The 12,258-nt window shown below is 41.2% G+C and overlaps 1 protein-coding gene across 2 annotated transcripts in view; it reads right to left on the bottom strand.

Moving 5' to 3' along the window:
* The window catches only part of TIMD4 (T cell immunoglobulin and mucin domain containing 4), a 38,828-nt gene extending 26,930 nt beyond the window's left edge, over positions 1-11,898 (bottom strand). The window contains exons 1-4 of one of the 2 annotated variants that reach the window (XM_027766958.1): positions 11,792-11,898; positions 6,486-6,824; positions 2,907-3,197; positions 964-1,047 (exon numbers count right to left, since the gene is read on the bottom strand). In XM_027766958.1, the coding sequence (XP_027622759.1) occupies positions 964-1,047; positions 2,907-3,197; positions 6,486-6,824; positions 11,792-11,849 (772 nt within the window). In that variant the 5' untranslated portion in view covers positions 11,850-11,898. Of the gene's footprint in view, positions 1-963; positions 1,048-2,906; positions 3,198-6,485; positions 6,828-11,791 lie in introns of both variants that reach the window. The other variant, XM_006165093.3, reaches the window with a different exon arrangement.
* Positions 11,899-12,258: the final 360 nt, after the last annotated feature.

Here is a 12,258-nt window from a genome sequence, read left to right as displayed (position 1 = left end):
TTCTCTTACAAATACTGATTCACATATGCAATGGATGTCTGTTTTTATCTAGTAGCTTCATTCAGGTAACAGCTACCATTTGAGTGCTTATTAATGAGCCAAATATTCATTTAAGTCATTTATGTGCAATAAGTTATTCAACTTTACAACAAACCTTGGATAATTGAGGCCAGAGGACTCCTCCAAAAAGAAAAAAAAACAAAAAAATAGGGACCAGCAGGTGGTGTGGTGGTTAAGGCGCTAGACACTCCCACATGGCCAACCATGATTCAAGTCCCAGACCTGGTGGCTTGCTTCCTCACTTTCCTTCTTTCTCTCTGTGTCTCTCTCTGGTCAAATTAATAAATGAATGAATAAATAAAATTAAATAATTTTTTAAAAATACCCCAGAAAAATAATAGTAGAATTCAGAGTCAAGCCCAAGCAGTTTCCAAGGATGCGAATCGTGTCTTACTTTTAGGACATTCTCTGCCCTTCGTCCCTAATAAATAACTAAAGAAGGTTTGATTGATGGATGAAAGGACAAATAAATGAAAGAGTTCTCCCTCCACTATAAAAAGCCAGTGCATTGAGTGAGTACTCCCCTCAGGAATTTCAACAAAAAGATTAGTATGCTTGGAATTAGAATGAGACTGCTGTGTCACATCGCCTAGAGTGGGAAGGCAAAAATGCTACAGATACAACACGTATGACCTTGAGGAACTGCACGAACCGAGTGAAGCTCACTCTGCTTGCTCTCTCTTCCTCTCTCTTTCTTTCTTCTCTGTCCCCAATCTCTCTCTGAGAGCCACAAGGATAAACAAACCACCAAGGCTGCCCTGATGCCAGCTTGTCCCAGGTAGGCTTCACTGCAGAGAGGTCCCAACGTAATTTTGTGTCATCTGACCAACTACATTTCTGTTAATTTCCCTCTTCTCCATCCAAGGAGGGAGGGAAGATAAGAGAACATGAGTGTTTGCCCACCTTTGGATGTGAGTAAGGCAGTGTCTACAGAAGTAGCCGCTGTGGTTCTCTGGGAGTCACTAGAGAGCAGGAACGTTTCTGATTCTGGAAGACAAAAAGGTCTGATAAAAAACAGCTAAAATATAAAAGTCTTAACTGTGTTTGTGGTAAGTGCTGGGATTTGAGGTTATTTTTGCAGTCATCTGTACGTTCCTCTGTGTACTTCAGGGTTTATTTTTTTTGTTTTTCTTTGTTTTTGTTTTTTAATGATTTCAGATAACTTTTAGAATCCAGAAAAAGAAACCATAAATATTATATTTTAAGATGATTATTCTAAAACCCAAAGGAATAAAAAATACATACAAAAACTGATTAGTTTACAGTTCATGAATCTTAAGTAACTACTCAGAAAATATTAGAATTACTCAGTTCAATGTTATAATGAACTATCCAGGCTTTATTGAGGCAGCCAAAAAGCCTAAGAAAGCCTTCAAGCAATCTCATGTTTGCTTTGCGATATTCATACCTCAGAATCAGGGGTTGAAATATGGTGAGAGCCTTGGAGGCTCACCCTACTCCCCCAAATCAATGGTGACAGTCACTTAGTAACAGGTAGAGAAGAATTCAGGAAAACAATAAACAAGGACAGAACCAGTTACTACCAAAGGATACTGTGTAGTGTCAAGAGGTCTTCCTTCAACCAGTTTCTAATGCCTGGCCAGAGACTTAACTCCAAAAGAATGGAACTGAAGTCTGACCCAGAATGACCTTTCTTGGTTCTTCAATAAAGAACTGCAAGACTCCTAGGAGGTCAGCTGGAAGACCAAAATGCTGACTTTTTTTTTTTGGAGAGGTTTTCACTATAGGGCACGTGCGCTCGCCAGACAGACAGAGAGAGACAAAGAGACAGTAAGCGAGAAATCCCCCCCCAGGGGGGATGGTCACGCCGCAATCCCTTCTCCTCCATTCTCCTCTCGGGATCTTGGGCATACACGCACACGCGCCCAGCGTGAGTTTTAAGCCACCGGGTCTGGAACTCGAACCGTGGTCAACTACATGGGAGTCCAGCGACATAGCCATTATGCTAACTGCTAGTTCCCCAAAATGCTGACTTTTCAAAATCATAAAGGAAAAAGAAAACCATAAAACAAAAAGAATAATTTAGGACGGGCCCTGTGGCCTCATAGTTAAGGAGCATATCCCACATGGCCAACAATTTGAAAAACACATCAGAGGTGTGTAGAAGTGCCCAAAATCTTGATGGGATGGAGGAGAAGAGATTGTGCTGGAACACATCCCATTGGGGGGGTTCTCTCACGCACGTGTATATGCATGAGTGCATATGCCTTCTGAAAATTTAAAAAAAAAAAAACTTTAAAGAAATTATTTCATGAAACTGCACACACACACACACACACACACACACACACACACTGCTGTGGGCTAACTATCTTCCTCTCAAATTCATATTGAAGCACTAACCCACAGTTCCTCAGAAAATGTCTGTATTTTGAGATAGGGTCTTTAAAGAGATAATTTAGGTAAAATAAAGTCATCTAGATGGGCCCTAATCCAATATGAATGGTAGCCTTATAAAGGGACATTAGGACTGAGCAGGGCAGACAGCATGGAAGACCAAGTGAAGACACGGGTCTTCACAAGATAAGGAAATAGGACATAAGCCAACCCTAATTACACCTTGACCATGGACTTCTAGCACCCAGAACTATGAAAAAAGTAAACTTCTATTGTTTAATCCACTGTTTGTAGTTTCTGTTATGATAGGCCTAGCAAACTAACACATACACATACACACACATACACACACACACACACACACACACACACACACACACCCCAGAGCAAGTAACTGAGCTGTCTCATTCAGTGGGTAAACTCTTTTATGAGGAACCCAAGACACAGCTGACAGAAGAAAGGATGGAATGGTCAATTGTGTTGTGCACCTGCAGTGAGGATGGGATCTTCCGTAGAGGGCTCAGTGGTCAGAAGACTTGAAGCTGCTTCAGGAATGGAGCTCGGAACTGTCAGAGGGCATGTGGTCATCATCGTGGTGAGGGCAGTACTGGTTCTTGTCTCAGGCAGTGTTGTGGTTATGAGGTCAGGAACAGTCGTGGTTGTGGTTGGAAGTGCAGCTACAGTTGTCTCATAAGGGCTGGTGGTCGGGTGTAGGGTTGTTGTTGGGCGTAGGGTTGTTGTCAGGTGCCAGGTTGTTGTTGGGTCAGGGGTGGTTGGGGCTGTAACCAATAGAAGACATGTCTGATACCAAATGGAGGTGGAGAAAAAGGGAAATGACACAAAATACCAGAGAATTTCAAAGAGTTCATGGAAAATGCATATAATGAAGACTATGCATGGGTTTCAAAAATTTTTTACACCAAAATAAACTTGCTCCTTTAGGCCTGCCAAGTGATGTGGTGGTTAAGGTGGATGGATCCCACATAGGCAACTGTCTGGTTCAAGTCCCAGACTCGGCGGCATGAAAAATAGGCTGGACATATGTGAGAGAATACCCAAAATCCCAACAGCAGAATGGAGAAGGGATTGCAGTGTGATCATGCCCCCCCGGGGTTGATTTCTTACTTTACTTCTCTCTCTCTCTCTCTCTCTCTCTCTCTCTCTTTCTCTCTCTCTCTCCCTCCCTCCCTCCCTCCCTCCCTCCCTCCTTAGTGAGTGCTTGTGCCATATAACAAAAATCTATTTAAAAAAAAAAGTAAATAAACTTGCACTAACTCCATTATTCCATGGTGAACTTTTTGAAGTCTTCTCTTCTGAGATCCACTCACTTCTCTCCAATTCTATAGACCCTCATCTGGCCATTGTAATACCCACCAAAACTGGATCTCTTGCTTCTACTCCTGTTCCTTTCAGTCTACACTCATTGGCTGGAGTTATTTATTTATTTATTTATTTATTTAAACATAGGGCTCATGCACTGGCCAGAGAGAGAGATAAAGAGGGAAAATGAGAAATCACCCCCCAGTGGAATGACCATGCCACAGTCTCTTCTTCTCCATCCTCTTCTTAGGATTTTAGGCCCACGTGCATGCACACTTGCCTGATGTATATTTTAAGCCACTGGATCCAGGACTTGAACTACAGAGTCAGCCCTATAGGTTCCAGCTTTTTAACCACTATACCACCTGCTGGTTCAGACTGGATTAATCTTATAAAATGGCAAATCTAGGGCTGACTCCATGGCATGGTAATTAAGGCAACTAGATCCAACATGACTGACCTTGTCTTTCAAGTCCTGGACCTAGCAGCTTGAGAAACATACTGAGGGCATGTGTGTGTGTGTGTCCAAAATCCTGAAAGGAGGGAGATACGGAGGAGAAGAGATTGTGGCATGATCATACCCCATGGAGGGGATGATTTCTCCTTCTCTTTGTCTCTCTTTAGCAAGTGCACATGCCCTCTAGCAAAAAAAAAAAATCAATAAATAAAATAAAATCCAATTATGCCAATCTCCCACTGAAAAAATGTACTGGGCATACCTTGCTTTTCTTTTTCTTCTTTTGAGAGGTTTTTGCTAGAGGGCATGTGTGCTCACCAGAGAGACAGAGACAAAAAGTGAGAAATCACCCCCCACCCCCAGGGAGATGGCCACACAGCAATTTCACCTCCTCCATTCTCCTCTTGGGATTTTGGGCACATACACACACATGCCCAGGGTAACCTGCTGGGTCAGGGACTTGAACAGTCATTGACCATGTGGAAGTCCAGCACTTCAACCATCACGCCACCTGCTGTCCGCCTTCCTTGCTCTTAAGATTTAAAAAAAAAAATTTTTTTTTTTACAAAGAAAGAATCCAGTCCTGCACCTTAGCCTGCAAGGCTACATCTAGAGGTCCTGTCTTTCTTTCCAAACTTGTGTCTTCAAACTTCTCTTTTTTCTTCAGTCAACTGGCCTTTCTTTGGTTCATTGAACACATTGGTGACCTTCCAGTCATAAACTTTTGTACCTGCAGCTTCCTATTTTTGCTCTTCAACAGGCTGATATCTAGATTTCTACTTAATCCTCACATCTCAGCTAGAAGATCACTTCTGCCAGGAGGCCATCCAGATTTTACAATAATGATTAGGCTTGTCCACTCTGTGCTCTCATACCTTGTTTCACAGAATTTATTGCATTTTTATAACTACATGCTTATTATTGTTTAATGGCCACTTTTCCCACTAGACTGTAACTATCATGAGAGACAAATCTGGTATTTACTTTGTTCTCTGCTACAAATCCGGTACCCATCCGTGTCTGGAGCTCCCAAAATGGCACAAATGAATGAACAACTGCATCAAAGATGAGCCCAAAGTATGTAATGGAGGGTGAGAACACAGTCTCTTTCAGATAGTAAACATGTGTTCATGCCAATGTCACTGACCTCCTAAACACCTGAATTTGGTTCCCTTGGCCACAGTTTATTCCACAGATCTCACTCTCTCTATAATATGTCAAATTTCCATTGACTCTGATGGACCAGAAAGTTAAGATTTGTTCTCCATGAACTTGGAGATAACCCTATCACATTCTGATGTCAACAGTATTTTTTAAATAGACAAGGATCAAAAAGAGGAGGTTTGGTTAGGAGTCGTTTAACTTCAATAAATCTCTTTTTTATCTTCTACAAAATCAGAATAATACCTCTATCTCACAAAGTTGCTATAAGAGAAAACAATACACTAATATGTATGAAATTCTTGCAATTAGAAGCATCCATATCAGTTGTTCAGACAGTAGAAGACTCACCAGAGAAGCTTAAGGATTTAGCTATCTATGAACCCTGCCTTCCAAGGTCTCCATCTAGTCCAGGATAGAGGCCGAGGATTCTCCAGATAATGCTGATGCAGGTGGAATATAGAGCTCATGATGACACACTGAGTCCCAGAAAAACACTAAAGATGATCCTTATTAGCATAATCCAACCATAGGCTCAATGAATTCAGTCTGTGAGCTCCAATCTTCCAGCATCCCAGGATACTCATATTTCAACAAAAGCATAGGAACAGAAAAGAAGACACCTGGAAACTGTTATGGCTGACTCCAAATCCCAGGTCCTCTCCCTTCTGCCAGAGGTCGCAAATGCTGGTTCTCAGGCTAAAGCTGACCCATGGACACATTTTATTTAGTTCACACAGTGTTTGTTGTTGTTGTTATTTTGAAATTTTTTCAAAATGCAAAAATTAATATACCTCACATAAAATTTGAAAGATCGGAAAACTGCACCCAAATTTCTGCAAGGTGACAATTTCCTCGATAAGTGGCAGCTGTTCTCTTCAGATTGAGCCTGCAATTTACTGGTTCCCTTCTTCCTCCCCGTCTCTGCTCACTTATTTCTGTGGAAGTCTTGACTTCCATGGGTATTTGAGCTTACTTACCTGCTCCATATCATAGCTGATGACATTTTGAATTTAACCTTCCCACTCACTCCTTAGGCAACTACATGCTATTCACCATTCACTGAACCCATTGCCCATTAATTATCAAATCTTTCCTTCCACTATCACTCTCCATGCCCCATGCTCACCACTCCTTAGCTGTAGGCGAATGTTCTTCTTCACATCATTGAACCAGCCAGGCACCTCTATACGGCAGCAGTACACACCGCCATCCCCTTCGTTGGTATTTAAGATGGTCAGGGAGACATCCCCTCCAAGGATATTCCCCCGAAGCTTATATTTGAATGAATTTCTTGACATCACCACCGTTCCTGAGGTGTGGATAAGCTCTTCGTTGCATTTGGAATTTGGGCAGGGGCCTTTGCCCCAGCACATGCTGTTGCTGCTCTGAGACCAGGATGAGTACACGCAGGGCAAAGTCGCTGGCTGACCCAAATATGCCATCACGGCAATCTCTGATGAGGCTGCTGCTGAAAGGAAAACATGAGAAAACTAGGTTATGCAATTTTAAAATCGCTCAGATTGCTACACAGTTGTGCAAATAGTTGTTTCCAGAAAGGTAGAGAGTGTTGTAATCTATGTATTTCTTTGGACTACTTTGACCCAACCTTGTTGGGCTCAGCATTAGTGACATTGAGCTCCTAACTCCACATGCTTCTGTCCCCCACATGGAGACTGTTGGCCATTTGAGTCTCTAGGCTCATCTCCACAGTAAGATCCTTATGCTAATTTAAATGCTCTGACCTTGGGTTGGTCTTGTCGGGTAGTAGTTAAAGGAGTCAGATCCCACATGGTGCGCTATGGTTCTAACCTAGACCCTGGAAACTTGAAAAACACAGGAAGACATGAGTGTGCCCACAATTTTGACAAATGGAGCAATGGAAGAGAAAAGACCATGGTATGACCTTGCCTCCGGGGGGGTACTTTCTCCTTCTCCCTCTTCCTCTCTTTCAGTCTCTCTCTCTTTCTCTGTTGAGTGCACATGCTCTCTGGCAATTTTTTAAAAATGTATTTTATTACCCATACCTGAATTCAAATATCTGAGGCCAAGGCTTATGGATAGCTACACTAATCAAGTTCTCCAAGTTAGTTGATGTTGTTGGCCACTCAGTGTTTGAAAACCACAAAACAAGCTCTTCAAAGATTGTTCCATCTATGATAATCTGGGAAACATTTTCACTATGCAAATATGAAGTCCATTGGTTTAACTGAGCATCAACAATTATTCTAATCTCCCTTCTCTCCAAACACTATCAAAGTGAGAGCTGGAGAGCTTGTAGATCCAGACTATTAGGATTACAACCTGCTCCCTTGAGTACTCAAGTCCCTGCTCATTCATCTCTCTAAGGTACCTTCCTGTGAGATTGTCCATTCCTTGCCTCAGCTGTTAGGAACAATAAGGTCTTCCTCAAAGGTGTGCATGAGCCCTCACAGCCACCAGAGGGTACGCAAAATCAAGTGCATCCCAAGTTTTCACATTTAGCTCTTTGAAAAGGTCATTCTCATTTTGAACCAGCCTATGGCCTTCCCCGTCTTTTCATTTTGCCACAGTAGAAATGTTTCACAGATTATAAATGCTTTGGGAAGTATGTCGGCTCCCCCAATAAAATTGGGTGTAAAGTAAGATATTCACTGTCTTCACTTTCATGCAATACAGGTGCCTAAAACTAGTAGCTACTAAAATGTGAGCTTGTTACTATGAATATTTGGTAAATTAATTAAAAAAATGTGTAAGAATTATTTCAAGTAGAGATTTTACAATCTATTTTCCCAGGTATCGCAGTATTTAAGAGAGCATCCTATTACTCAAAAAGGAAAGAGCCAATAGGGAAAAAAAAAAATGGCAAAGGACATAATAGGCAGTTCATCAAAGAAGAAATACAGGCAGCCAATAAATTTCACCCATTAGATTGACCAAAATGTAGAATTCCATTAATATCAAGTATTTATTGTGAGTTGACTGGGCTCCAGACACTGTTGGGAGGGACCTAGGGAAGGACCTAGACCCCTAGGATAAATTGGAATGAAATGGGGGTGTAAATTTTTATAGCTACACCATTGGGGCCATTTGGTAGTTTCTATTAACATTCAATATGCATGTGTCCTAGCTATGTCTTAGCAATTTCAAATTTATGTATTCTAGAAAAACACATGTACACAAGCATGCCCATTTGTAAATATTTATTGCAGCCTCCATATCTATGTAAATGAAATGGACAAAGTAAATATGGAGACTGGCCAAATTGTGGTATCTTTATTCTATAAAGTTCTATGCAGATTAATAGTATTAGATAGCCTACATGAATCGACATGAAAATTCAAACCCATATTAATATACGAAAAGGGCAAATTTCTAAAACAAGATATAAAATATAAAACTTTTTTTGTAAAATAAACAGCTTTTTTTTTCTTTCTCAGTTGTATAAAAATAAATGCATAGTTAAGTGTCTAGTGAGACAGACACTAAACTCCTGTGCCTGTTACTTTCCATGATCAGACAAAAGGGCCTGGGACTGAGTATAGTAGACAAAAGAATTTCAGTTTTATAACATTTAAATTTTCTTTACCAAGAGTGTTTCTGTATTAGTCACCTGATTAAAAATTAATATTTCACAAAAGGGAGCAGGCAGTTTAGCGTGGCAGAGAAACACCCTGCAGATTTACATTATAGACCTCATTCTGCCAGTTACCACTTTTATATTCCTTTGTTTCCATCTTGAAGGAAAATTGCAATAATCATCATTGTAAGAAAAAGAAATAATATCACCTCTGTAATAGTTCTAAAGTTTCCAGGAGATGAAATAAAGTATCAAATGCCAAATGAGATTAATGAAGTATTAATACAAGTAACCAAGCACACAGGAATTTAGAAATAGGACAAGAAACTGTTCCTTCCAGCTGCAAAAGTTTTCTGGAGGAAATGAATCATCGAAATTAGATCACTTCCTCGCTGTGAAATTATCCCTGGTGGGTACAACCTGGGTGTTGGTGCCACCATGGTTCCTTCTCCAGGTGATGACCTTTAGCAAAGCCCTTCCCCAGTCTATGTCCCAGCTTCGTCATCTACAGAGTGAGATCTGAATAGACCTCTTTAAAAAAAAAAAAAAAAACATCCAGCTCTGCTCCTTAGTGATTCTGAGAAGTCACTCTCTTCTAAGCTGGTCATTTTATAAAAGGCATCCATGAAAACAAAAACAGTTCACGAGGTTCTGCCTCCTTCAAGCAATGTTGGGGAAGTTCACCCAGTTAGTGTCCTGCTAGTAGTAGGACTTGCAAATCACAGATTTCGACAACTTTCAACACAATCAAACTCTATATACTTCATACAGCACAAGAAAGACCAGTAAAAAAAAAAAAAAAAAATTTAATTTAACAAACACAAATCTGTTGGCTCTCTGAGTAGCACCTTGATGGTTGGCAAGAACAAGTGCCTTACAAAAGGTGGCAAAAAGAGACCCAAAAAGAAAAGCCATTGATACATTTTCTAGGAGTGATGAAGTTGCATTTAAGAAGTTCAAGCTAATTATTATGGATGTTCAGGACAAACACTTCCTAGCTTCCACACATGGATCTTACCCATGACAAATGTGGTCCATGGTCAAAAAAATGCCAGACCATGATTGAAGCTCACATTGATCCCAAGACTACCAATGGTTATTTGCTTCATCTCTTCTGTGTTGGGCTTACTAAAAAAGACAACCATCAGATACAGAGGACCTCATGCTCAGCATCAGCACGTCTGCCAAATCTGGAAGATGATGAAAACCATGACCTGGGAGGTGCAGACAAATGACTTGAAAGGAGTGGTCAATAAACAATTCCAGACAGCACTGGAAAAGACACAGAAAAGTCTTGCAAGTCACTCAAATCACCTAATCAGCCATGTAGGATACAGTGCCTTAACCTCCTTGCCATCTGCCAGCCCATCAGACTGTAGTTTTCTAATGCACACATGCGTGCACGCACACACACACACACACACACACACACTTCACACCGAACTCAAAAGAAAAGTGTGAAAATGACAGGGATTGCTTCCATTCCATAATGACTATTTCCATTTTCTTTTTTCTTTTTTTTCTTTTTTTTTTTTTTGGAGAGGTTTTTGCTACAGGGCGCATGCGCTCGCCAGACAGACAGAGAGAGACAGAGAGATAGAAAGCAAGAAATCACCCCCCAGAGGGGATGGACACGCCACAATCCCTTCTCCTCCATTCTCCTCTCGGGAGCTTGGGCACACACACACATGCACCTGGCATGAGTTTAAGTCACCTGGTCCGGGACGTGAATAGCGGTTGACTATGTGGGAGTCCAGTGACATAGCCATTACGTTAACTGCTGGTCCCCATAATGACTATTTCTTGAGTATCAATTATCTACCAAGCATGAAATTAGATTCTGGAACACAGCAAGAAATGAAGCGGATGTGACCCATCCTCATGGAGCTTACAGGGTATCTGAGGGGAGAAACAGTTAAGTGAGCAATTGCTAAAGGGTGCCAAGTTTTCTACTGCAAGAACTCCAAGGAGGATGAGAACACACATGGATGAAACCCCTAAACCAGTCCAGAGACTGTGGTGAGGAAAAGCCTGTCTAAGTAGAGGATGCATGGAACTATAGAAGAAAGAAAGGCCAATTCATTGCACAATGCAGGTTTGAGAGAGCACAGGAACATTTCCTTATAATACAAGGGTATTCTCATGCATCAGGTTCCGAAGATTCATGCAAAAATAACCACACACTTTTTAAACTGCCAGGGCCATTAGATATTGTCTAGTCTTAGAATCATAGATGGAAAAACCACTCTCACCCAGATCCCTCTTTTACACATATAACAACCAGAGCGATGTAGATATGTCCGCACTGTCAAACATTAATGCCAGAGATGCAGTCATAGCTCAGGCCAGAGCATCTTGCCCTATAGCCCCAGGATGCCAACGTCTTTACTGGTCAAAACTGAGTGTGTACATTTGCAGAATCCAAACCCTAGAAACAATGTACAGAAAAGAATCCTCACCTTCTACATCTCCAGCAAAACAAAAGACAAACCCAAACACTCTTGAAAACATAAAGAACAAAAGAGTTCTAACTAGAACAAATCCCCCAACTTTGTTGGAGAATTCCACCCGCAGAGGACCTTTCTTTTTCCCATTTTTATCTGACCTCTTATTTCTGTGTCTCTTCTTAAATTGCCATTTTTCAAGATAAGAATAAATTACCCCTATCCTAAAATCCCCAAACCACTGTGTGGATTAACCCTTGCTTAACAAGGCAGGAGAGAGACCCTCCAAAGAAGAAAGGCTGGCAGAGGGAGAAGAGATGCAGAAATGAAATGGGTTTTGGCTTTCCTGAAGCCCACGTCAGTGCACAGAAATCTACTACACCATAACAAGCCCTTCAGGGACTCCTAACTGGAAGGCTCCAGAACACTTACTCAGATAAAGCTGTCCAAGTTCAAGCATCACCCACAAGATGAAAGGTCCCTTGGACATTTTGACTCTTGACAGAACTAAGGAGTCTTTCTGTCTGTTCAGAGTTCATTTCTTATACCCCAATTAATGCTGACAGAGTGTGCTCTTTTAGTTTCATATCTCTTTTTGACTCGCAATCTTCCCTTTTCCCTATCCTGAATGGCCTCCCTCAATTTAGGATGTATGATAAAATGTGCTGAGCACTTTCTCCTGTCAAAAGGGACTTGTGCATACAAGTATGTGTAGTGATGGCATGGGTGTTCATGTACCTCTTTGTCCATAGAGATAGTTGGAATTTCCTGTATGTGCATGAGCATTCATGTGTGTGTCTGTGTGCGTGTGTATGTGTGACTTGTGTGTGCCACAGTCATCCCAACAGCTCTACAGCTTGTGATAAAAATTAACTCTAAAATTAACCCTCTACACTGGC

The sequence above is a fragment of the Tupaia chinensis genome, unplaced genomic scaffold (assembly GCF_000334495.1).
Source record: "Tupaia chinensis unplaced genomic scaffold, TupChi_1.0 Scaffold143796_1, whole genome shotgun sequence".
NCBI lineage: Eukaryota > Metazoa > Chordata > Mammalia > Scandentia > Tupaiidae > Tupaia > Tupaia belangeri.
This window is presented reverse-complemented; position numbering and strand designations above follow the sequence as displayed.